The sequence below is a fragment of the Tenrec ecaudatus genome, chromosome 14 (assembly GCF_050624435.1).
Source record: "Tenrec ecaudatus isolate mTenEca1 chromosome 14, mTenEca1.hap1, whole genome shotgun sequence".
Classification (NCBI taxonomy): Eukaryota; Metazoa; Chordata; class Mammalia; order Afrosoricida; family Tenrecidae; genus Tenrec; species Tenrec ecaudatus.
In genome coordinates this window covers 12,491,539-12,517,729 of record NC_134543.1, presented here as the reverse complement: position 1 = coordinate 12,517,729, position 26,191 = coordinate 12,491,539, and the positions used below count along the sequence as shown (strand labels likewise).

The following is a 26,191-nucleotide window of genomic DNA, read 5'->3' as shown; positions in this document are numbered from 1 at the left end:
AGACTGACAAAGTTACCAGGCCAACGGCGTCCCAACTGGGCCAGGGCTGGGACCTGTGGGCTGCGGCTCTGTACGGTCCCTCATTCCCATAGGACTCTGAGTCTGTTTCCTCCTCCACCAGGCAGAAATAATCCCTGTCTCCTTCATAAAGGGGCTGTGAGGATCAAGCAGAAACTGTGATCGAGTGCACGGATCGGTGGGCCTATTCCGGGAAGGACCAGAGAGCAAGCCCTTCGGGCCTGCGCATCAAGGCCTTGTCCTGCCTCTCTGCTTCTCCCTGTGCTGCTGGGAACAGGCGCCCAGGATGAAACAAGAGCACAGGGCAGACTTGGAAGGCCGGTCCAGGTCACAGAGCAGGGCACAAGCCAGGCCCCACCGGCTGGGAAATGGCCTCTTACCTCAGAAACTCCAATGGCATCACTCTCCACCCCCTTCCCCCGCCCGTACACATCCCCCCAGAAGCCCTGGATGAAGCTCCTGCCCCCCTGGCCTTGCTCAGAGGACGAGGAGCAGGCCGGCCACCTGGACACACTCACATTCCGCTCCAGCTCGATGGCCCGGTCCTTCACCCGGAGCAGCTCCATCGTGGCCTCCTTGTGGCCGGGTCCCCAGACCTCCTTGTCCTGGTGACTGGCGGCTGGCACCCCCAGGGAGTGCGGGAGGGAGTTCTGCAGGGGCTGGCCCTGGCCCTGGTTCCTGAGCAGCTCACACTCCTCCTTCACCTGCGGGGAACCAGCCGGCCTTGAGGCAGGAAGCGGCCCGCTGCCGGCTCGCTTCTGACTCCCAGACACCCAAGAGGACAGACAGAGCACAGCTGCTCTCAAGGGTCTCCGAGCCTCGTCGTGTTGCAGGGTGGCTGTGGGGTTCCAGACACTACCACTGCCATTTTCTGACCGGTCCTTCGGCCAAGTGTCACCAGAGCTCCTTGGTGCTAGAGGAAGCCCCCACACCCCGCTATTCACCTGGCACTGATATACAGGAAGCATGTTGGGCTTGTTTTTTGGGTGGGTGGGTGGGGACTACACCTGACCTTCGCTCCTCTGGGCCTCCTCCCTTTCTTTCCGGGCAGGATGGTTAAGGACGGGGGGCCAGGGACCCACTTTAGCCATGCGACTGTGGTTAAGTCTGCCTCTTTGATCTGCAGGTGTCCATTTTTGCATTAAGTGCAGGTGAGGCTGTGGCCTCGGGAACAGGTGAGCCTACTGCCCCTTCCAGCTCCAGAGCTGCCTTGTTCTAGATTCCTCATTCAAGCACATCAGGAAACTGATCAAGTATTCAGAAGGGAGCTGGACATGCACATGGTGCACCTGAGAGGTGACCTGTGCATGTCCCCCAGCCCCTGTGCACCCTCTTTCCCCTGGACAGAGCCTGGGGCCATCATTCCTGTGGGCTCTGAGTGTCGTCCACATGCGGGACCGAATGGCAGCACCCTCAGGGATCAGCCACCCAAGGGAGAGGACAGAGAGAGGGAGCTGGGCATCAGAGATGAGCCAGCATCAGGCCGGGCTGCCGTCAGCTCTCACCGTCTGGAGCTCCTTCTGTAAGTGGTGGTTGAGGCTCACTTTGTCCTCCATCTGGGCTTCCAAGAACACAATCCGTTCTTCTTTCATGGCGAGCGTTGTTTTTAATGCTGACTCGTTTCTGCCCTCCAAAAGCTTGTGATTTCTGAAACACAGAATAATAGAATCACATAACTGCTTCTACGACCCACCAGCTCCCAATTGTCCACAGAGGTCCTGCCATTAGGCTGGTTTCTTTTCACACCCTGTAGCTTCTGGCCCAGGAGCCGAAAGCCATGAGCCCTGCCTCCAGCTCTGAGTAACTGTAGCACCAAAGCCAAAGTCGGAAAACCCGAAACCCGCTGCCTTTGAGCCAATTCTGACCGACAACAGCCATGTCAGGTAGAGTAGAACCGCTCCTGAGGATTTCCCACACTGTCACCTTTGTGGGTGCAGACAGCCTTGTCTTTCTCCCGAGGAGGAGCTAGCTGGTGGGTTGGAACCAGGAACCTCACAACTAGCAGCCCCACATCTGTTCACAGCACCTCCAGGGCTCCTCGAGATTATCTCAGGGAGGTACTATGTTAGCCCTTTTATAGATGGGGAAGCTGTGTGTCCGAGGTCACGGTGGTGGGTGGGTGCTTAGGCTGTAGCCTCGCCCCCACAGCCTCACCCTCACCGCCACACTGAGTCCTGCAGTTAGAGCCACCCAAAGCCTGAGCTGCTGGATTTCCTTGAAAACTGAGATCATGTTAGAAAGGGCAGAACAGGGACAAGCGGCACTCTTGGATGAAAGAAAGACATTAAGATGCCTTTCTTCGGGGCATTAGAACGCTGTGGACCTCTAGGTACACGATGGGGTGGAGAGGAGACATGGGCTTATGGAGCCACGTGACATCTAAGCCCTGGGCTATATAGGGTGGGCACAGAATCCTGAGGGCCACATAAAGGGCAGGTCGCAGCGCTGCCCGTGGAAGAGGCGTCTCACGTGTCATGGTTGGGGCCATCGTCCTGAAGCAGTAGCTCTTTGCTGAGGCCGGCCTTCTCCAGCTCCTGGCTCAGCTTGTCCAGCTCGCTGGTCAGCTGCTGGCCCTTCAGCTTCTCCAGCACCAAGTCCTGCAGTGACAAGGAGATCATGAGCTCTGGACAGGGGCCCGGTGGACACAGAACAGGGGCCACTGGTCACCTCCAGACTGAGCGGAATCTTCTCCTCCCATCATGAAAATTAAGGAGCCTCTCCAGCTCATCTGGGCCTGGAGGCTCCCCAGAGACCTGTTTAGCATCACAGGGACACCTGAGCCTCTACCTGCCGACAGATGGGTGGGGCTTGTGCAGGAAGTGCCTGGAGACTAAACCCGAGTCTCAGTGAAAGGCAAGAAGTCCCTCTGTGAACTCTGCTGGGACCTGAGATTACAGAGCTGGTCTGTGTCTGGCTCTTTGTGCCTCGGAGTGATTCCATGGACAGGGATAAAGCCTTAGCAGGGCACCGAGTTCTACTGTGTTCTGGAACCATCTCTCCCCGGCCCACCGGGAAGGCCCAGCCCACCCCAGCTCACCTCTCTCAGGGTGGTCAGTGTCCTCGTGTGCATGGTGAGCTGCTTGGTGAGGTCCCTGTTGTCCTTCTCCAGCTCCTTCAGCTTGCTGGCCGCGTCCCGGCAGCGGGCCAGCTCCTTGTCCAGCGCGCGGCCCTCCCTCTCAGCAGCGGACAGCCTGGCAGCGCTCTCGTCCAGGGCGGAGTCCTTCAGCTCCACCTGCTGCCACAGCCGCTTTGTCTCCTTCTCCAGAGACTTCCGGTCCTTCTCCAGCTGGGCCACCTCCTGTTGCAGGGCCTTCTTGTCCTGCTCGATCCGCTCCAGCTGCTTGTTGGCCAGCCGCAGGGCCTCCAGGTCCCGCTGCAGGGCCTGGTTCTCCGCCTCCAGCTCCTGCCGCTCCTGCGCCAGGCTCTGCGCCTTCCGGTCGCTGCTCTCCAGGCTCTGCTGCAGCCGCAGGTTCTCGGCGCTCACGCCCTGGTAGCTGATCTCCAGGCGCTCCGACTTCCTGCCCAGGGCCTTCAGCCGCTCCACGCTCCCGCTCAGCTCCTCCTTCTCCCGCTGCAGCTCCTGGGTCTCCCGCTCCAGCTGCGCCACCTTGGCTCCGGTGACGCGCAGGCTCTCCACCAGCTTGCGCAGCTCCAGGTTCTCCTCGTCCAGCTGCTTGTTGTCCCGCGCCAGCCCCTCGAGCTGCACCGACACGTTCTGCAGGGTGTCCAGGGACTTCTTCAGCGCGCGGTTCTCCAGCTGCAGGCCCCGGCTCTCACGCTCCAGCGCCTCGGCCTGCTCGGACGCCGCCGCCAGCGAGGCCGCCTTCTTGGCCAGCTGCTCCGTCTCCTTCTCCAGCTCCCCGGCCCGCTCGGCCTTCTCCTTGGCCTGCTCCAGGTCCCTGTGCAGCTGCTGTTTCTCGAACTCCAGCCGGCTCAGCCGGCCGCTGGTCTCCGTCACCGCCTGGTGCAGGGCCTTGTTCTCCTTCTCCACGTCCTTCACGCGGGCCTCGCTGCTGACCTGGGACCGCTCCCGCAGCGACCACACCACCTGGTTGAGGTGGTCCCTCTCCTGCTCCAGGTCCTTGATCTGCAGGAAGAGACCAAGGAGGGCAGAGCAGGTGCTCGGCTGAAGCTGGATCCTGACCCGGGTGGGCAGGTCCCAGCCCAATCACCCTGAGGGCCGCAGAACACACGGAGTGCCCTGCCAGCCGCGGCGCTCTCCTTCACTGAAGTCCTGCCCCAAGTTCCCTTGGGTCCTGGAGCTTCCTGCCTACCCTGCACCCTCCTCCTCTGGCTGGGGCTCCGGGCCCTTGGCTGCTTCAGGCACTGGGTCCCCTTCCTGGGGACTGCCCTCATCACTGGCTCCTTCTTTCTGCTGAGGCGAGGGGTCCTCGGCCGGGGTCCTTGCTCAGGGACAGCGGCAATGACAGAGGAGCCCCATGCTCACTGTTCTTGGCCGCAGCACCTGACACGCCTGCTTGCAGGCTGCTGGCACCCTTCTGGACTGTGACCCACACCCCGGCAGAGGTCCCGCCCATCTTACGTGTGAAAAGCCCCTTTCCCTTTTCTTTGTCAGTGGGTGGAATGGGGTGGGGGCACCACTAAAACCCCACTACTGTTTGCCCCAACCCACCCCCGGTGCCAAATAGTAAACCTGAATTTTCCTGACTGTAACATACAGAAGCCAGGACAGCCACCAGGCCTTGCCCACGTGGCTCCGCTGCCGGGAGGGTTCAGAACACCCACCTTTCAGTGAGCAGCACTGTCACCACACTTTGGGGACCAACTGCCGCCGAGTGGCTCCCGGCTCCCAGTGACCCCGAGTAGTGCTTTCTGAGACTGTGTGTTCTTTACAAGAACAGCCAGCCTCCTAGTCTCCCCACAGAGCAGTGGGTGGGTTTGACCAGGCTGATCTGACAGCTGGCAGTTCCACCACTTACGCCCCCCCCCCCCATCACCACCTAGTGTCAAAATCCAGGGCCAAACTCGCTGCCCTTGGGTTGCTCACTGCAATGTCAGCCGTTCGAACCCACCTGTTAACAGAGGCCGAAAATCCACAATACTTGCCCCAGGTTTCTTCCTGGATACTAGATGCCAGCCTCGGCCAATGGCTTCCCTCTGTCCCTCCCCCTCCATCTCCCCGCCCACACTGCAGGGGCACAGAGCAGCCCCCAGGAGGCTTTGGGCAGAGCAAGGGAAGCCTGTCCCCCGGAAGGCCATCGTGGGGTCCCTGAATCTGTACTCACCCCATCCCTGCGACCTCCCGCAGTGGCTAATGCAGCCCCGTGGCTCCGTAGAATCAAAGCCCCACGTTGTGTGGAATGCCCACTGTGTGGACCGTGGCCTATATGCACTGCCCGACTTGAGGCTGCCCCCCCACCCTGGTTTCTTCCCACTTGAGCCAGCCACACCCCATCACGATCATCCATCCAAAGGCGCCCCCAACAGCAGTTCCTCCTGCCACTGAGCTGGGAAGCCCTGGGTGACTCTGTGGGAAGCCAGCCAGCAGACAGCCCACGTCCTCGGACCATTCCCAGACCAGGGAGGAAGCCCTGCTCGCCGGCGCTGCACACGCAGGGAGGCACCCACCTGCCTGGCTCTGTCCGCCTTCAGCACCTCCATGTCGGACTGCAGCTGCTCCTTCTCCTTGATCAGCTCCTCGCTCAGCGTCTCCAGGTCCTGGTTGCTCTGCTTCTCACGCTCCAGCTGCGACTGTAACTTCTCAATCTGCGGAGCCCAGGACCCCGCCCAGGGCGAGAGTCAGGCTCAGGGTGCCGGCTGGGTTTGCGGGTGAAGCACCCACTTCTCAGCCCCCTGGAATTCTCCAGCGGGATTTTTCTCCTAGAACGGAGCACTGGGGGCAGAGCGGGTGGAAACCTGGGCTGCTAATGGAGAGGTCAGCAGTTTGAGCCCGTCAGCCACTGCTCGGGAGAACGAGGCTGCCTGCTGCCATCTATATCCTGGCCTTGGGAAGCACGGGGCAGCTTCGGTCCTATCAGGGACTAGGATGGGAATCCGCTCAGGCATCAGGCTTGGTTTTTTCACTCGGTGGGAAAAACTGTGTGGCCTTGTTCTATAGCCACCTCCTCTTACCTGCACCCCTCAACTGTCAGCCCCTAACCCGGCCCTTCCTCCCCAGGCTTCCCGCCCAGCCTGCTGCAGAATTGACCCCGCAATCAGGTGCTCACCCACCCCAAGATCAGGTGCTCAGCACCTACTTCTGGCCTTCTGCATCTTGCAGGTCAGAACCAAAGTCCTGGGCCCGCCGGCTACCACTGCTGAATGCCCCACGGCTCAACCTCTCCCGACCACTGCAGAGTGGTAACTACTAAACCCCTCTACCCAGGTCTCATTGGACTGGGCCACACACCTCTCAGCGCCCCTGTCCTCGGATGTCGCACCTGGCCCCCCTCCTGTCCTGACAGTCTTCGCTGTGCTGGGTGGGAGCTGGCTGCACACCTTCCAGTAGCTCAGAGCAGGCTCTCTGTCGGCGAGCTATGGCTGGGCAGTGGGTTTATGTGGGGCCCCTCTGGGTCAGCCCACAACACAGGCCCAGCTTCTCATGACGCGACTTGGGAGGAGCGTGAGGTGATGAGTCGGGGACAGGGCGGCTGGCGGGTGCCTGGGTTGGGGTGCACAGGACCAGCGGCTGGAGCCCACACGCCAAAGCACTACAGGTGCACCTCAGGGAGACCAGTGAGGCAGCCGTGGGGGTGGTCCCACCTGCCAGGCCCAGAGCCGGGGTAATTGCTGCAGGGCAGGGGCTCACAGGCCCAGGGCCTTCGGGGACCAGGCAGCAAACACAGGTGGGAGCTGGGTGCCTTCCCTCCACCTTTAGGACTGGGGACTCCAGACACTCAGTGAGGCATCATGCAGGACATAGCAGGCATTGGCCCAGGGTGGCTTGGAGTGAGGCTGGGGAGGAAGGCAGGTCAGCAGCACCCACTGCCCACATCAGTGTCTGCAGGGAGAGTGCAGTGCATGGAGGAGTGGGGGTGGGGGCACTGAGAAGTGGGAGAAGCCACCCCCAAGGTCGCTGGGTGGTGACCCACAAAGCCACCCAGCAAGTGGAGTACGTGGGAGGCAGGGCCATGGGGAACTTGAGGGCCAGCTCTCATCTCTGTAAAGGTCAGCTCTTTCTCACTGCCTTCGAGGGCCACTCCCTCTCACGAGGATACTTCCTGCACTGCCCCCACCCCCTACAAAAGGGTCAGCTGTCTTCCTGGATGGGGCACCAGCCAAGGAAGGGGCTTTTTATCGTCCTTGGGAGAGAGACTGGACGCTGTGTGGCACACGATGCTGCCACAGGCCAGGGAAAGTGGGCAGCCAAGGAGGTCCCTCAGGGGGACGAGGCCGTGCCCTTGTGGAGTGTGTGCTCCAGCTCCCCACCCAGGTGGACCCCAGCAGAGCCAGGAGCCCCAAACGCATTATCATCAAGTGGATTCTGTCTCACAGCAATCATGTAGGCCAGGGAGAACTGCCTCTGTGGGGTCCCGGATGACAGCTCTTGACAGGAGTAGAAAGCCTCGCCTTTCTTCTGCTAGCGGCTGGTGGCTTTGAACTGGAGGCCTTGTGGTTAGCAGTTCATGCAGAACCATCTGAGGGTGCGTACTCCCCTACCTTAAATGAGGCTGGCGGGGTATTGGGCAACTCAGGAGGGGCAGCCAGGCTGCTTCCGGCCTTGTCCTTCACCCTACGGCGGACAGGGCTCCTCGATCGAGCCAGGATGTTACTCTCCTCTCGGGCTGCACTAGCCAAGTGACAGGCTCACACGCTCGCTCCATTCACCCAAATCTGGTCGTCCCACCCCCCCCCCCCCCCCCCGTGTCTGGAAGACCAGCAGCTGTCCCTGAGAACAAGTGCCGCTCAGCCCTCTTCCTCTCACCCTATAAACCTGGAGCACATGGAGGGCACCTGCAGCACTGGAGCCAGCACCCGACCGGCCTGCTTGCCCTCCCGAGCCTGCTACCACCCCTGCCCCCTATCTTCTGGGGGCACCCCTTATAATTATAGCTCATTACCCGCTGCCACCGAGAAGATTCCATCTCCCTACAGGGAGCCCCTGCCAGCGCAATGGCTACACACCGGGCTACAGTCTGCAAGGTCAGCAGTTCGAAACCACCGGCCGCTCGGAGGGAGAAAGACGAGGCAGTCTCAGAAATTCACGGGGAAGTTCTCTCCCAGGCTACAGGCTCGCTGTCAGTTTGTGTCACTTTTTGACCACTGCCCCTACAGGGCGGTGTTGAACTGCTCCTCGGGGTTTCCAAGGTCACGGCTCTCTACTGCTCAGGCTCTCACAACTTTCTTTCTCCCTCCGAGTGGCCGGTGGCTTTGAACCACTGGCCTTGCCGTCAGCAACCCAGCCTTCGAATCACTGGCTCATGTCATCCTCACAGTGCCTCTTAGGTGGGCGCCCCACCAGCCCCAGTTCGCAGAAAGGAGGGCGGGTGCGGCGTTAAGCCGAGGGCCCAGGCCACGCCGGGAAGCAGTGGGGCAGGGGCTCCCAGGTGCCCTCGGGAGCTGTGCCGGCAGCTAGGACTCTCCCTGCTGGGTTACCTTTTTTTCCAGCTGCCGGGTCTCCTTCTCCAGCTCGGTGCACTTGAGGTTGCTCTCGTCCAGCGCCAGGGTGGCCTCGCGCAGCCCCTGCACGGCGCTCTGCAGGCCCTTGTTCTCCTTCTCCAGCTTCAGGATGCGGCTGGACGCACACTCGTTCAGCTCAAACACAAACGACTTCCTGGAGGCTGAAGCACAGGGAGGTCAGAGGCCCATGACCCTTCAGGAGCACGCCTTTGCAGCTTTTGGGATCGCAAGGGTGGTGTTGAAGGGTCTGCGAGTGGAAAGTTCTGCGGGGAGCTGATGAGGAGCCCCGAGGCCTACTTTTCCGTCTTCCTATGCCTCGGGGGCTCTGGCATCTTAAGGATGTTTGGACTGGGGGTGGGTCATGTTCCACTCGGGGGTACAGTGAAGGCCAGCTGCCTCGGCTTTGTCTTAGCAGGACAATGCCCCACAGAACCTCAGTGCTGGACTGAGTGCCCCCCGTGGGCCTCACAGGCCTCATCTAGAACTCACAGCCGGCTGGAGGCAGGCTCATTATGATCCCGCTTAGCAGCTGGGAAACCTGAAGTTTGACCCATTAAGTGCTTGCCCTAGCCCACCCAGCTAACCAGAGGGGAACGAGGATGCTGGCCCATGCCACGCGTGACACCCAGCGACCCCCATGTGCAGTATAACAAAAGGATGCCTGGTCCCAGGCCATGGGATTGGGGTTGGCCTTCTTTTTTAATCTAAGCACAAGCTGGGAAGACTGAATAAATCATGGCCACAAAGTATCCTGCGTTGCTGCCCTGGCCTTTAAGGCACACAGGAACTCACTTCAAACGCATGCCCAATGAGTGGGATCTGCCCCTTTAGGTTAACATGGCTAGATCTTTACAAGAGCAGGCAACCTCCTTTTACGCCTGTGGAGTGGGTTTGAACTACTGATGTTGTGGTTAGTAGTTAATCGCATAGCCCACTACACCATCAGAACTCCTTAGCCTATAGCAGGAGTCTTGGCATTCTTGGTGCTTTGCCTAAGGCAGGCTGCACCACCACTCCGGCCCGCCAGGGGGCAGTGGTCCCCAGGCAGAGGTCCATCCTTGTTCTGTTCATGGGGCAATGAGACATACAACTCAAAACCCAAACTCACTGCCATCGAGTCCGTTATGACTTACAGCGGCCCTAGGAGAACCGCCCTTGGGGTTTCCAAGGCGCTTAAATCTTTACTAGATTAGAAAGCCGCATCTTGCTTTCCCGGCTGCTGGTACATCTAACTGCTGGCCTTCAGGTGAGCGGCACCATGGGAAACCACTGTGCCAACAGGGCTCTGCCCCCAGCACAGAGGAAGCCGACTTCTCACAGTGACGGACAGATTTCAGGTTTGGAATTGAGACTCAGTCGAGTCGAAGCCGACCCATCGTGTCCCTATATGACAAGGTGGAGTGGCTCCTGTAGGTTTCTGAATTTTCGGGAGTCTCATCTTTCTTCCTCAGAGAGGCTGGTGGTTTTGAACTACTGACCTTGCAGTTAGCAGCCCACCACATAGCCACTACACCACCAGGGCTCCCTCAAGAGAAGGTATTAGAGTAGCCAGTTGCTTTTCCCAACTTCCCATTGTGCACAGGGATGCTGACCAGGGCTTTCCAAAGCATCGTGGGAAAAACAAGGCAGAAACCACCCCCTCTCCGCTGAGCCCTGCCAAGTTCTCTGTCCCTGTGAACCTGCTCCGTCCGGGGCACGTGACGGTGAATATGCGCTATTTCAGGGCACAGGAACCAGCTCATTGTCGGCAGGCGAGGGAGCTTCCTGCTATGGCGCTGACCGGGCCCCACCCACCTTTGGGGAGCTGACACCCTGTCTGGGGTGCTATCAGCAGGGGAGAAGAGGACCAGGGCAGCGTGTCGGAAAACCAGGGTGTCTTGGGACAGGGTCTCAAGGACAGAACACAGACCACACGTCCATCTTCCCCAATTTTGCAAATCACAGGGAGTCGGGATGGCAGGGACGAGGGATTCTGGGGGCCCTGGGGGCCGTGGTGGCGTGGTGGTTACACACTGCGATCCATGGGCTGCAGCAGTTCCAAGCCACGTGGGAATAAAGACGGGGCTTTCTACTCCCATAAAGAGCTACAGTCTCAGGGACTCACAGGGGCAGTTCTACTCGGTCCTCAGGGGCCGCTGTGACCCCTAGGGACACCTCCCACTCTGCGGTCCTCAGTTGTCCGCAGACAGGCCCTCAGAGTCCTCTGGTGTCAGCATGCTGCACCCAGCCACTTCTGGGGTATCCAGATGGAGCCGAGGGCCTGGAAAGGCTGGGTGGGTACGTCACACGGGGAGAGCCAGGCTACGGGGTACCATGTTCCCCTTGGGGCGATGCTGAGTCAGGGTCCGGGGAGGGGCAGTACCCACCATCAGACAGGTCCGCGTTCTTGGAGAGCTGCTCCAGCTCCCAGCCGAGGTGCGCCGACTCGTTCATGCTCTGCTTCTGGGCCATCTCCAGGACCATGTTCTCCTCCAGCAGCTCCTCGATCCGCTTCTTGTCCGTGTCCCTGTCCTGAGACGGGGGGAAGGGAGTGAGGGCGGGTGTGGCTGGGGACCCTCCTATGGGGGCACCCCTCCAACCCCTGCACCCTCAGTGCCCTGTTCGCTCCACAGGCCGCTCCAACACAGGCCCGCCTGGGAGACCTGCTGGTGGCTGCTGACCTGCCAAGTACGTGACCACGTAGCACTGATTCCCAGGACTGTGAACTTTGGGGATCAGGTTTCCAGGTGTGTCTTTTGGGGAGCCTTCTGAGTGGGTTAGAACTGCCAACCTTCTGGTTAATGGTCAGGCACTTATGTGTCCAAAGATTGGAGGTCTGTGTCCACCCAGAGACACCTTGAAAAAAGGCCTGGCATTCCCAGCTGAAAATGCAGCTGCTGCAGAGCCTGTGAAGCACTGCCATCTAACTCTGAACCCACAGGCAGCTCAATGGCAAATGGTCTCAGACCTGCCTGCCGCCCGGGTGGCACTGTGAGCTACGCAGGGGGCTGGCAACCGCAAGGTTGGTGGTTCAAACTCACTGGTCGCTCCTCAGGAGAAAAGGAGGCTGTCTGCTCCCATAAAGATTTAGTCTTAGAAACCCTGTTTAGGGTGGCTATGGGTTGGAATCGACTCAACGGCCATGGGCTTTGGCACCGAGATTATAAGGAGCCTGGGTGGAGCCAACAGTCTGCAGGCAGCTGCTATCCTAAAGGTTGGTGGTTCAAACCCAGCCCGGGGTCCTGCTTCCATAAGGATAAACCAAACTCCAAACCCACTGCTGGTGAGTCGCTTCTAATTGAAAGCAACCCTGAAGAACTGCCCCTGTGGGTTTCCGAGACGGTAACTCCTTAGAGAAGTAGAAAGCCTCATCTTTCTCCCAAAGGGTGGCTGGTGGTTTCGAACCGCTGACTTTGCTGCTAGCAGCCCCACTCGTAACCACTGTGCTACCAGGGTCCCCAAGAACCTCGTATGGAGCAGTTCTCTGTAACACACTGGGGCACCGGGAGTCAAACTGGCTAATCGCAGTAGTTTCTGTTTTTGTGGGGGTGTTTTAGGGCGGGCGGGTGGGGGATGGGAGGGGTTTCCCTAGGTCATGGAAAGAGATTCCATGATTTCCAGTTCCAACTCAGGCAGGGCTGGTGGTGACAGGAAGTTCTGTGGCCCCAGGGCAGGCCTAGCGCCTCTGACTGAACTATCTCGCTGCGGTCTAGTCAGCTCTGACTCCTCGTAACCTCACAGAATAGAGAACTACTCCTTTGGGTTTGGAGACTGGGAGTCGAAAGCCTCATCTTTCTTCTGCAGAGCAGCTGGTGGTTTTGAACCACTGACCATGAGGTTAGCAGCCCAACACATAAACCACTCCACCAGCAGGGCGCCTGCCTAGCGCCTGCCTCAGAAAGCTGCAGAGACTCCCGAGACCCAGCTGATCCATACGGCCAAAGGAGATCCTGACAGATGTGTGTGTTCTGTGGGTGCCGGGCAGTGCGCCCTCAAGCCTGCTCCCCAGAGCTCGCAGCAGCAGGCACCCCAGTCGCTAAGACAGCGGAAGGGGAAGAAGCAGGCATGGGGAAAGAGGGAAGCAGCGGAGCGGGCATGCACTCCCTCCGCGTGGAAAGAGCGTGGCTTGAAATACCAATTCCAGGTCGTGCAGCTTGGACTTCAGCTGCAGGTTCTCCTTCTCCAGCTCGTGGACCTTGTCGCCGCGGGCCCGGGCCGCCGTCAGCTGCTCTTCCAGCATGGCTTTGGTCTCGATCAGAATGACGTTGTCTTCCCTCAGCTCCTGGTCGGCAGAGGTGCATGGAGAGCCATCAGAGAGAGCACCGGAATTCTAAAACCTACGCTCTGGGGACACAAGCCCTGGTGGCCGTGTGGGCAGTGCGTTGGGCTGCTAACCACAAGGTCAGCAGTTCAAACCCACTAACTGCTCTGTGGGAGAAAGAGGAGGCACTCTGTCCATCACACGCCAAGTGCCATATGCCGAGGGCTGAGGACTCCGACATCCAGAACCTCATTTGGCCGGACAGGTAGCTCTTGCTTATGAGAGGGGTCCTCACCGAGTTCCCGTTCCCTACGCAAGTCCTGCTTGCGTCCAGTCCTCTCAACTTAAACATTGCTGTTTAAACATTTCACAAATGCACTAGCGGGACGGCAAGGTTCCTGCTGCTCCCTTGGAAACGGGGCGTCTCTGCGCCAGCTATCCCACAGAGCAGGCAGCACAGCATGCCAGCCACACGTGAGCGCCGCCCACAAGGTGAGCCAGGGTGACCAGCCCCTGCAGAGCCCCCATGGGAAGGGGCCCCCACACCACGAGGGGCAACTGACTACTGGGTGGGCTGGCTTCTCCCGATGCCTTCTCACTTTTTGAACACACACGCAGCACTCACACCGCACACACACACACACGCACAGAGCAGGAGTCTGGGGTCCCCTCTTGGGGAGACGTCTTCTAAGGATCCCAGCACCTAGCCCTAGGCTGGGAGCTCCACTTATCCACTTTATGGATGGGAACCCAGGACTCGTGGGAGAGGACCCACTCTCACCTGTCAGTGGCCAAGGTTGGGATCAAAAGCTGGTCTCAGACTCCGGATTCCCCGTGAGCCTCCCAGGCTCTCTCTGGCCAAAACCGAGTCCAGCCCTGGCCCTGAGGAGGGGGGAAGTCCCCCCCCCCTGGACGAGGAGACCAACTCAGAAGATCTGAGGGAGTCACAACATCTGAGCGTGGGGAGGAGCTGTGACATGAACAAAGGTCGGAGGGGTTTCCGCTGGGCCAGACCCTTTCTCAAGGGCTCAGGGGAGCAAGGAAACCCCTGGACTGCTGCCCACAAGGACACAGCAGGGCTTCCGTGGAGAAGCAAGCCCGGCCGGTCTCTGCTCCCGCTTCAGACGCCAGCCTGCCACCCCCAAGTGCCGGGGCACCACCACATTCGCCCAGCCTTATAGCCAACTTCTGCTTATCCTTCAAAACCCAGCCTGCATCGTCCCCGCCAAGCTCCCTAATCACCACCCCACCTGGTGCGTGGCCTGTCCCCTCCCTGAGGCCATGAACTCCTGAGGGGGGCCAGTGCTCCACTTCTGCTGGGTGAGCCTGGGCCAGTATTCAGGGTCACTGGTAGCTGCATGAGGCCGAAAGAGACAACTCAGAGGGCTGGAGAGTCTAACGGGCAGGACAGCTCTCAGCTGGGAACGGGATGATCCCAAGTACCACTCAAATGAGCGTCAAATCCCTGATGGTCCGACCTCCATCAGGACACCCCCAGCTAGCCCCCCAGCTGATTCTCACCCATCCAACAAGCTCACCGAACCCACGGCGACCCCACAGGACAGAACAGAACAGGTCTGCTCCTGTGGGATTCCAGACCGGATCTTTACGGGAGCAGCCAGCCTCCTCTTTCTCCCTCAGAGAAGCTGATGAGTTTCAACCGTCACCCTTGTGGTTAGGAGCCCAGCACCAAACTCACAACGCCAACAGCGTGCCTCCTCCCACCATATTTAAGACAGAACCGCCATTGAGGCGATTCCAATTCACAGCAACGCTGTGAGACAGAGCAGGGGGTGCTGTCTCTGAAGGGCCTGGGGGCAATCAGGGCCCAACTCACCCCACAGCAAGAGGGGCCTGGGGCACTGTGTGCCCATCATGGCGGTCTCCCCCCTTCCAAGGTGGCCACGAAGGGCAGAGCTGGGTGGGGGTCGGATGCGGTAGCCTGGCTCAGGTGACCCAGGTGTGTCATAGGAAGGGTGTCCTGGGGCGCTACAGCTGCATGCCAAGGTCTGCCGGGGGCCGTTGGAGCAGGGAGCTGACGCTCGCTCTGCGTCTCAGGAGGACTGGGGGCTGCCAAGCCCCTGGCAGAGCCCCTGCATCCCTGCTCCTGAAGACACGGAGGTCACACCACTCTGCAGGGCCATGGGGAGCTGAGCGGGATAGGCCCCACCTCCCAGCCCAGATGGGCGGGGCAGAGTAAACTCACAGCATGCGCCAGGCCCCCCCACTGCACCTCACCCTGCCCTGGACTCTGCCCTGGGGAGCAGGGCATGTGAGCCCCAGCGTGTACTTGCCACGGCCCAAGGCTGATTGACCCACTCCGAATTAGGGGCAACGCTGCCAACAGCGCACAGCCTGGCCCCGCTCAGACGGGCACTTCTCCTGAGGGAATGGCAGATGTCCTGGTGCATACCTTGAGGGACTACAGAGACTACAGACCACCCCTCCTTTCAGATTGTGGAACAGAGGCCCCAAGACGGGACAAGGTGCCCAGGCCTGTGTAACATCCAGTGGGTGAATGGCACCCCCAGGAAGGGCTGTGCCCAGCTGTCTCACAGCCAGTCAGCTCAGAACCAGCTAACAGCCCCTCTCCTCTGGGCTGAAGACAAGTCCACCAGGGGGAGGGACGGCAAGATATGTATGTACACACACACCGCCCCACCTCCGACAACTAGCTTCCTGCCTGGCTGTGCCCCAAGGCCCCTGCTTGCTCAGTGACGCCAGACTCTCCCCTATCTACTCCCCACTGTGTCCCAGGGTGTGGCTGCCCTACACCCCTCTTTCGGTTACTTTGACCCTGATATAAACCAGACCAGGAGCCGCAGAAAAGCTGCCAGAGGTTTCAAACAAACCATGCCAGCGGATGCTCCACGTTCCTTCAGCTGCAGCACCTCCCCCGTGTCTGCCCCCTCGGCAGCACCTGTGGTGTGACTGGCACACCTCTCAGGGGCTAGACCCACAGGTGGGGAGGGTAGGAGGGACGCCAGCCACGTGTGGCAGGTGGACCCCAACATGAGCCTGTGCACATGGGAAAGGGCTCCTCTGCTCTCCTGACACCACACGGAGCCCGCCTCTGCCTCTAAGGGGAGTGCAGCCTTTCCCTGGGGAGGAAGCCAAATTAGAGGCAGCCCCACCCTCGGGGCTTGTGGTCCCCAGCCCTGGGACTCCCACCATCTGTCCAGGCTGGGCCCTCAGCTGGGGACAGACCCAGTTCCCGCCAAGGGTGCCTGACAGAAAGGGACCCAGAGTCACACACTCTGTCCACCCCAGATCTCAGTCCTCAGCTGACCTGGGGAGTCTGCAAAACGCAGATTCTAGGGCTCACACCAGGCACCCTCACACAATCCTCATCTGGGACAACTCCAGCTACCCTGAGAAGAGATGGCCTAGGACAGGGAAGTGTCCCCAAGCTGCCTGCTAGTACTTCTCATCATTTCAGGATGAAACAGGTGTGGCTAACCAGGTGCGCAGCAATGTCAAACTCACTGCCATCGAGTTGATGCTGATGCATAGTGGCCCTACAGGCCAGGGTGGAACCGCCCCTGTGAGTTTCTGAGACTACCACTCTTTATAGGCATAGAAAGCCCTGTCTTCCTCCCAAGGAGCAGCTGGTGGTTTCGAACTGCTGACCTTGCAGTTAGCAGCCCAACACGTACCCACTACGCCACCAGGGCTAGCTTATTGAAAACAGTCCCTGTCTCGGCCATGCTTGTCCTCGGGCTTATCCTCCCAAACCTGAGGGTGGAAACTCGCAAATGTCCTGGAAAGTTAGAATCGTGGGATAGGGACGCGCGCCAACACGGCGCCTGGATTCTCCAAGCCACCTCTTTCTCGACTTCTTTATCATGTCCCCTCCACCCAACCGCCTCCCTCCTCCCATTTCATCCTTCGCGGGTGCTAGAAACAGCCCCCTGACCCTGTGGGTTTCCGAGACTGCAACTCTTGATGGGGTAGAAAGCCTCCTCTTTCTCTCATGGAGCAGGTGGGGGTTTCGAACCGCTGACCTTGTGGTTAGCAGCCCCATGTGCATCTGCTACACCATCAGGGCTCCTTAGTGCAAGTCTTACTTGGGTCTCTTTGCCACCTGCAGGTCAACCTCAACTCAGACATGTTTCTGCAAAACACCAGCCCTGACTGGCATAGAGTGTGTTGGCAGGGAGCCTGTGGGGAATCCGCAGCACCGGGCATCCTGTCCCTGGAAAAGCTGGGTTTCCTGGTGGGCGGGATGCTTGTCCACTGACCTGCAAACACTGGCACCCTGGCAGGGGCCCACTGGACACTGCAGGACCAGGGTCACCTCCCTCTCCGCATCGGCCCAAGAACTAGCCAGGAGTGGGCACTGAGTTGCAGGCTCACTCGGACACCCCCGAGAGCCGAGGTACAGGCCCCTGGGCTGCTGCAGGTAGGTACCTGAGAAGGTAGAAGCTCTGCAGTGGACACCGAGTCTGCAACGCTGCCCAAAGAAACCCCATGTGTGAGTCACTCAGTCAGCACCTGTGCCACACCTATGGGCCAGGCTCTGCTGCAGTGCCAACACCTATCTGTGAACCAAACTAACCAAACTCGGCCCCTCGGGGCTCAGTGAAGCCTTGGCGGAAATCAAGACCCATGGGCCAGGCTGACTGGTCCACTTGTGTCCTCTGTGGGCCCTGAGCAGCTCTGCTCACCTGCCCGAGGTGCTCCATGCCACTGGGTGCCGAGAAGGCTGCACAAAGCAGGTGTTCACGGGGGCAGCCCCATAGACGCGCTGCCGAGCAGCCAGGACAAGTCCCACCTGATGGGCAGCCGCTCCAGCTGCCTCCCACTGGTCACCCCCTCACAAAGCCCAGGGAGCCCAGATTCTAAGCCCTGTCCCCAGGACACACCAGGGTCTTCTCTCTCCGTTCAGGGGTCCCTCTGCCAAGCTCTTGCCACTCCATACTGGGAAAAACCCCTCTTTCTATATCACCTCCCCAGGGAAGCCCCCAAGGAGTTCCCGTCTGGGTGAGGACCCTGCACCCGGGCATCACGGGCCGGCAAGCCTCAGGGCGAGGAGCCTGCCTGTCCTTGCGAGGGGGTCACACCCTCTGAGGGGTTCAGCTGCGGAAGGCGCACTGAGAGGCCTCACTCATTGAGCTAAGTATCCCTGCCCACTGGAGACAAGCCTGACCTCATCCAACACCTGGCCTCCACCGACCATCAGACCCGAGTCCTGCCCCGACATGGCGGGTGATTTGATGAAGGCCAGGGCGGGACCTGTCCACTGCATCTCAAGGGGCCTGTCATCGACCCACCTGTGTCCCTGGGACCCAGTGAGTGTCCTGGCAGACGAGCGAGCAGGCCATGGAGTGATGAGCTGCTAACCGCCCGGCCTGGCCCCACCACACACGTGATTCTCTGGTGGAAACAAAAAGTCCTGCAAGGGCCCTGGTGGCACAGTGGTTGAAGCCCACCAGCTGCTCCGTGGGATCAAAGTCCTGGTGACCTGCTGGCTCGAGAGGTCAGCTCAGGAAGCCCCAGGGGCACCTCTGCCGCAGGCCCCCCACCCCTAGGGCACTCAGCAACTGCTGCACTGTGGAGTCATGGGAGCCCCTCTCCCAGGGGGCAGCTCCTGGGGCGCCTGCCTCTGGGCACTGTGCTCCAGGAAGAGAGTTTGGCAGTGCGCCTGCACGGAGTCTGTTGTCTGCCGGCCCAGGCGCAGGTGCATGGACAGGTCAGGAAGGAACGCGGAGCCTCAGTGGTCCCTGGACCCAGTGAGGGCTGAGGTGGCAGTCACCTATTTGTGAACCTGCTTTGGGGCCTGCACATGCTGCCCCATGCCCAGGGGGAGCTGCTGGGGCAGCGGTCTGGGGACACTGTATGTGAGCCCACAGTGGCCTCTTTCCTGAGCACTGGAAAGCCCGGGACAGGCCAGCCATGCAGAGTCCAGTAGGGTGGTGGGCCGTTTCCGGGGCCAAGACTCAGCCAGCCTCCTCTGCATCTGCTCCGAGGGAGGTGTAGCATCAAGGGCGCCTTCTCAGCAGGGGGCCAGGTGAGTTACGGGGTCACATTCCTCCTGAGCAGGGCTGGGGAAAAACAGCCTCCCCCCAGTCAGCCTGCAACCGCCTTGCCACCCACCAGCTGGCAATGAGCAGGCAGGCAGGAGCCTCAGGTCGGCGCACAGCACACAGGGGCCTCCAGCCAGGGGCGGGCCCAGGCTCTGGGATGGCACTCAGCTGAGTCCTCGGGGCTTCCGCAGGGACAAAGATGGAAGCCTACACAGCGCTGCACACATCGGACGGACGGACGGATGCTCCCGAACTCGGCTCCTCACATGGCCAACCCAACACATTCTGCAATATGTTCACAGCCCCCCACCCCCAATCCAAAAAGAGAGGGCGTCCTGGCGGTGCAGTGGCTACACACTGAGCTGCAGCCCACAAGGTCAGCGGTTCAAAGCCACCAGGCACTCCTCAGAGAAAGGCAGGCTTTTAACTCCCTTAAAGAGCTTCAGTCGGAGAAACCCACAGGGGCAGTTCCACCCTGTGGCAGTGGGAGGGAGGGGAGGACTCAAAGGAAGTGTCCTAAGAAGCCTTGCATGAGCCACCGTGGCATGAGGTTAAAGAGGCAATTGCTGTTACTTTCCATAGAAAAGGGCTCACCCACTGCTGTCACCAGACAGAGGGAAACTGCTCCCGGGGCTCCCGAGGCTCCAAATGTTAAGGGGGAGCAGATGGTCTCCTCTTTCTACCTTCTGTGGCTTTTACAGGGTTCCCCAAAGTGGACGATGCTGTCGCTGGGTGGTGCTGGAAGGATGCGGGGTGAGATTGCAAAAGCAGATGCCTACCTGATTTAGTCCTGGATTACATATGGTAACAATAGCAGATGCCTACCTGACTTAGTCCTGGATTACATACGGTAACAATAGCAGATGCCTACCTGACTTAGTCCTGGATTACATAGGGTAACAATAGCAGATGCCTACCTGCTCTTAGTCCTGGATTACATATGGTAACAATAATAGCAGGTGCCTACCTGCGCTTAGTCCTGGATTACATATGGTAACAATAGCAGATGCCTACCTGAGCTTACTCCTGGATTACATAGGGTAACAGTAGCAGATGCCTACCTGAGCTTACTCCTGGATTACATATGGTAACAATAGCAGATGCCCACCTGCTCTTAGTCCTGGATTACATATGGTAACAATAGCAGATGCCTACCTGACTTAGTCCTGGATTACATAGGGTAACAATAGCAGATGCCTACCTGACTTAGTCCTGGATTATATACGGTAACAATAGCAGATGCCTACCTGACTTAGTCCTGGATTATATCCAGTAACAAAAGCAAACAAACTCACTGCCATGAAAGCGATTCAGCTCATAGCAACCCTCTAGGACATGGCAAGCTGCCTCGGGGAGTTTCCAAGACTGACTCTGATGGGTTTTTCTCCCACTGAGTGGCCGGTGGTTTCGAATCACTGACCTCATGGTTAGCAGTCCAACGTGTGACCACTACACCACCAGGCTCCTGGGCTCAAGAAAGCAGGTCTTTATTGTAAAAGCCAACCGGCAGGAAGCACACTTCCTGAGAGCGGGGGCAGCTGTGTGTACACATGTCCTCAAGGAGCCCGGGTGCGTGGGTTAAGCAGAAGGCCGCTGGTCCAAACCCACGGCTGCTCTGGGGCACAGCCAGGCTGTCTGCCTCCCTGAAGATTCGGTCTCAGAAGGCCTGCCTAAGTGGCTCATGAGAGTCAGGCGTGATTTGACGGCAGTGGGTCTGGTTATTACCTTAAAGGTTGTGGTTCAGGTCCACCCTGCAGTGGGAGGGTCACAGAACACAGGCCTGGCGGTCTACTTCCGTCAAGATGACAGCCAAGAACCCCCATGAAGCACCTGGGCTGGCCCGTATCGCAACTGACTGACCAGCACTGAGTTCCAGGCTGCATCCAGCACTCCCTGGACCCAACACCGGGAGTCTGGTGGGCCCACCACACCATATGGGCACTGTAGTGTCCAGCGCACCCCCTCACCCCCGCCTCGCAGCCTCACCTCCATGCGCGCCTTGTAGAAGTCCACGTCGTGAAGCTTCTCCCGGCAGCGCACCAGCTCCATCTCCAGCCGCTCCACGCGGGTGGCCTTCTCCCGCAGCGCGTCCAGCTCGTCCCGGTAGGCGCGCACAGACCGGGCGTCAGCCGCCAGCTGGACATTCTGCCAATGCAGAAGAGCCAAGCTTAGGGACCCCTTGGGGGGGCTTCTGTCCCTGAAGGGTGGTGCTGCTATCCCTGGGCTCCCAGGCGGGGCACAGAGACCCTTGCTGGCGGTGCCCCATGCTGCATCCTGACCCTGGCCTGGTGCCTGGCTGGTTCCAGCTGCCTCAGCCTCCACACTCCGGTCTCTGCGTACCTCCTGCTTGACCTTCTGCAGCTCCAGAGTCAGCTGGTCCACCTCATGTCTGGCATCCACAAGCTGCTCCGTCTTCTCCTCCCTAGTTGGGGGGGTGGGGGGGCACATGACACAGGAACACGTTAAGAAACTTCCTCGACCACCCCACAGCCACCAGCCAGGCACAGGTGTCCCTTCATGAAGGGACACTCTGGAGCCACTGATGGGGAGGTGGAGGTAGGCACCTAAAATGACAGGTCAAGTGACAGCCAGCGACTGCAAGGCCCGGGGAGAAAGCTGGCCAGCCGTCTTGTGGGATGGAGCAACACCACACAAGAGTGTGGGTCAATCTACTGCACACCACAGGGCTGCAGGTTCGAGTCCACCCAGAGGTGCCTCTGGAGACAGGCCTGGTGGTCTGGTTGCAAACACACCGGCCACGGACAGCTTTCCAGGCCACAGCTCTCCTTGGACATGCCACATGCCAGAACAGACTGCCAGACGACGGGGTCACGACAGTCTCAATGGGCCAGTGTGTGGACAAGAGTCCACTTCTGGGCACACTGTGTCCTGCTAGATGCAGAGCCCTGCTGGTGATGGTACAGGGCCAGACCCAGGCCCAGGTCATCCCCCGGGCTGCGGCACCCCCTGGGAGGGAACCCTGCCCCAGAAGGCTGGGCAGAGGAGAGCCCCAGCCTGGCATGGCCAATACTCACAGCTCCTGCCGGACACGCCGCAGCCGCGCCTTGGTGTCGGCCAGCTCCACCGCCAGATGCTGCTTGTCCTCGCTGGACAGGCTGCTGGTGGGACTGGGCGTGGAGTCGGCGCTAGAGGACCGGAGGGGGCTGGGTGGGTGCTGGGTCTGGAGGTAGTCTCGCTCCTGGGTCAGGTCCACGATCATCTGAGGCAGAGATGGACGGAGGGCGGTGGCTGTGGGTGACCCAGGCCCTGTGCCCCCTTGCACCCAGCAAGCAGGAAGAATATGCAGACAAGGCTCCCCAGGGACTGAGAAGCCGGGAGGGAGGCTAGAGCAGAGCGAGGTGTTGACTGGGTGGGTGGGTGGGTGGGTGGAGGGGGAGCTCAGAGCTGTGGTTGGTGGGCACCCCCTCCCACGGGGGCCCTGGAGCCACTGGTCTGCAGGGAATGCACCAGCGGCCTTGGTTGGTCACTGGGAAGGCAGGGAGGGGGTCGTCCAGGCCTTGTGGCCAGGCGCAGGGCAGGGAGCCAACTACCTCGGAGCACTCGTCCCGCTCGTCAACGAGCCTCCGCAGGTGGAGGACCATGGTCCGGGACAGGGCCTCCAGCTCCTCGGGGGCCACGTCCGGGAGCTCCAGCCACTGCAGGTCAAACACATTCTCCTGGTTGTGGGTCACCTGTGGGTACACGGGGAGAGCCAGCTGCAGGAAGGGCCCGGGGACACTCCTCCAGGCGAAGCAGGCACATCCCTTCGCTCCGACATGACTCAGCCCCAGGACAGGTTGGCAGCGGCCCTCCCACCCCACTTCCCTCCGAGGAGCCGCGCCGAGCTGGGTGCTGTCCATCAAGGTATGGACCAGAAAGCACCTCGGATGCTCTGCCCCCTTCAAGGACCCTTGGAGAAGGTTACTGCCTTGAGAGCAACACTAACGCGCAGGACACGGAAAGGTGAGTCCAGGGCCGAGGCAGGTGGGAGAGAAGCTGCCTGTGTGACCACACGGATAAAAAGCAGAAGGTCCCATGGTAAAGACGGCGACTGCAGGCCCCCGCGGGAGAGAGCTCAGAATAAAAAACTACATGAGAGTCTGCCTGCGCCTTATTCTCCACTGCACGAGACCACCTGGCTTCCTCCCAGCAAGGCCCAGGCCTGTGGGCACCAGGCTGTCCCTGAACAGACGTTTGTGGCTGGGGAGGCCCCCAGACCTGCCAGGTCTAGCCCCACTCTCCCACTTGGGGAAGCTGCTCCATTCCCGAAGCAGAGAAGCAGACCAGGACAGGACGGGGCCGTCCATGCAGAGCTGCTGCCCACCGCCGTTGGGTCAATTCTGGCTCAGAGCGGCACTACAGGGCCAAGTAGACATGCCCACCTTTGGGTTCCCGAAGTGAGGCTTTCTGGGAGAAGACAGCCTCATCCCCCTGGGGAGCAGCTAGCGGAATCCCACGGCTGGGTCCACAGTTAGCAGCTCGACTTGGAACTCCTGAGGTTCCCAGAGCAGCACCCCCCAAACATGTGCCAAACCAGAGGAGGACGGAGGGCACAGCTAACACACAGGCGAGGTGAGGCCCGTGCCATCTGCTCCTGCCTTGTGCAGGGCAGGTTTGGGCACAGCTGACCCGAGGTCAGCAGTTTGAAACCACCAGATGCTCCTCGGGAGAGAGATGGCCTTTCTACTCCTGTAAAGAGTTAGTCTCGGACACCCACAGGGGCACTTCTACTCTGTCCCGTAGGGAAGCCACTCTGAGTTTTGCGTCATTCCGGAGGGGGACCTCCTGAAGATGGGGCCGCTGGCCTGCTCTGTACCCAGGCTTGAGGTGTCCTTCCCCACCCATGAGGGAGGCATGGTCACCATCCGGGGCTCGGCCCGTGACACCATGGTCATCTGGAATGCTTCCAATGAAAGACTGAGGGCAGCCTGGCCCTGCCTGGACTCTGACTCTGCAGGGCTCTGGGCGGGGCCTGGGCACATGAACGTACTGCAAGCCCCGTTATCAGATCATCCAGAGGGCCCCTGTGGCTACAGCCTATGTTCATTTTGAAGAGCCCCCTGCAGGCTGGTGCAGTCATTAGGTTTTATGTCAACTTGCACCTGTGTAAACGTGTGGGGGTGGAGTCCAACCTGATGAGGCCTCCTTGGGGTGTGGCCTCTTTATAAGGGAGAAACTGGACACTTCTCTCTCTCGCCCTGCGCTTTCATCCTTGCTGCGAGTCTGTGCCTGCCTCCAGGGGTGGCCACACATGGGCCCCTGGACCTGGAGAGCTGTCAGTGCCCACTTGACCTTGGAGCCACCTGGCTCTGCACCCACCAGCTTGTGAGCTCCCCGAATCCTGCTTCCCCTCTCTGCATCATCAGCCTGCAGCAACGTGAGTCTTCAGAGGGCCCCGGCCAGCACTAGACCCACAAACTTGAGTGGGACCGGGCAGGATGCTCTCCTGACATTTGAATGACTTCTTGATACCAAGTTCCTCCTTATACCTATGTGAGGGCCATGGTTTCATTTCTTTAGACAACTTGGCCTCGCACGGGGGTGGGGGGAAGCGGGTGGGGGGGAACGACAACATGCTGGCAGCCAGCCGGTGCGTCTCATAGGACCCCATCCCAGGGGGATTCCTCCTCAAAGCAACAGGAGACACGGAGGACGGTTCTAAGTCTCTGACCCTGGTGGCTGAGAACACTGACACCTCCTGATGCCGGAGGCTCCTCAGGGCACCACATGCCCGGACCCCCTGCCCCTCCAGTCTGGCCCACTATGGGCCCGACAAAACCACAGCCAACGTGAGCTGCCTGTGCCAATCACACGCCGTCCCTACGCCCGTGTGTCTCATCTGTGTGACAAGACTGAGGGCTGAGCCGTGGCCTCTCAGGTGAGTCTCCAAGGCGTTGTTTTTTTTTTTTTTGGGGGGGGGGAGTCGAGGAGTAAATTTTAAGGTGGGGGGTGCCTTGCACTGGCTGGCTAATTCTCGGGGTTCACCTCCAGTGCCTCGATCTCTTCTACGTCGGGGCATGCTGGCCTTTGTCACGGTGGCTGCCTGTCCCTCTGTCCCGTCCCTGACAAGAGCAGAGAATGTTTCCCCATAAAGACAAACCTGCCCCCCTCCCCACCGCAGCTGAGCGACGCCTGCCAGGGTACATCTGCAGAGCCTGTACATCCAGTTCTGAGCCGAATCCACTTGACAGCTCTTAAAAATAGTCCGCATCCATATTAGGCAAGGAAGAAAGGAGGGAGATTTATGGAAGACAAGAGGAAGAGAGAGAGAGGTGATTTCTGGAGTTGATTTTCTCCCCCATCTTCTGTTCGCTGGCTGATGGACAACCTTCTAAATAGCATCTGTGTGTCTATGGTGTCCAAAACCCTAAATCATCCCACACCATCCCTCATGTGGAGGGAGCGTGCCTCCCGGTTGCCGCTGGAGCAGCAAGACCCCGGCCAGGCCCACCCTCGAAGCCCCCACCTACCTCTTGGATGTGGGCCACGATTCCAGCCTGGGTCTCAATGTCCAGCTGCTTGATCCGCTCAATAAACTCCTCTTTCCGCTCACACTGTGGAAGGGTTACGAGCCTGAGGCCACTGGTCACAGGACAGCCAGCCCTGCCCCCGGCTGTCCCTTTGACAGCCAAGACCAGCCCCGCCACCCCCCAGCCCTCGCACGGCCGTTTCTCTGGGAGAGGGACTCATCGCCTCCACTGTCAGGATGGCTTGGGGAACCCATTGTCAAAAGGCTCCTTCTCGAGCCCCATCCCAGACTGCGAGCACCGAGCGGGGACACTAAACCCTGTGCTCACAGCTCGAGCTGGGCCCAAGGACGTCATCTCTATGCCCAACGGAGTCCTGCTCAACTAGGACGCCGCGTCCGCAAGAGCGGTGCCTCCTCGAGCTCACACCCCTGCCGTCCATTCCAGCCACCCCATGGCCACCCCAGAGAACCGGGAAGGGCTGTCCCTGTGGCTGTAACCCTCCACAGGAGCCACTGCTGTGGTCAGCTCCATCGGGTCGGCTCCAACCCATAGCGACCCCTAAGCACAGATCAAAACACTGCCTGGTCCTGAAGCATCCTCACCACGGCTCCTGGCCCTGGGCCCACGGATGCAGCCCCCGTGTCGATTCATCTCGCCGAGGCCCGTCCCATTCCTCCTGGTCGCTGCCCCTTGACTTTACCAAACATGAGGTCCTTCTCCCGGGACTGGTCTCTCCTGGCCAATCTGTCCAAAGTATGTGAAGATGAAGTCTCGCCATCCTTGTCTCTAAGGAGCTGTGCTTCTCCCAAGGCAGATCTGTTTGTCCTTCCAGCAGTCCGTGGTCCTTCTCCAGCACC

At 59.9% G+C, this 26,191-nt stretch overlaps 1 protein-coding gene across 2 annotated transcripts in view; it reads right to left on the bottom strand.

Annotated features, from left to right (window-relative positions):
- Positions 1-26,191, bottom strand: part of CCDC88C (coiled-coil domain containing 88C) — a 115,722-nt gene that overhangs the window by 23,901 nt on the left and 65,630 nt on the right. For both annotated transcript variants that reach the window (XM_075530612.1, XM_075530613.1), the window contains exons 6-18: positions 25,335-25,418; positions 22,416-22,556; positions 21,900-22,084; positions 21,205-21,286; positions 20,851-21,009; positions 12,713-12,859; positions 10,965-11,109; positions 8,575-8,759; positions 5,608-5,745; positions 3,056-4,105; positions 2,488-2,615; positions 1,524-1,665; positions 537-722 (exon numbers count right to left, since the gene is read on the bottom strand). In XM_075530612.1, coding sequence (XP_075386727.1) covers positions 537-722; positions 1,524-1,665; positions 2,488-2,615; positions 3,056-4,105; positions 5,608-5,745; positions 8,575-8,759; positions 10,965-11,109; positions 12,713-12,859; positions 20,851-21,009; positions 21,205-21,286; positions 21,900-22,084; positions 22,416-22,556; positions 25,335-25,418 — 2,772 coding nt within the window. The remainder of the gene's footprint in view (positions 1-536; positions 723-1,523; positions 1,666-2,487; positions 2,616-3,055; positions 4,106-5,607; positions 5,746-8,574; positions 8,760-10,964; positions 11,110-12,712; positions 12,860-20,850; positions 21,010-21,204; positions 21,287-21,899; positions 22,085-22,415; positions 22,557-25,334; positions 25,419-26,191) is intronic.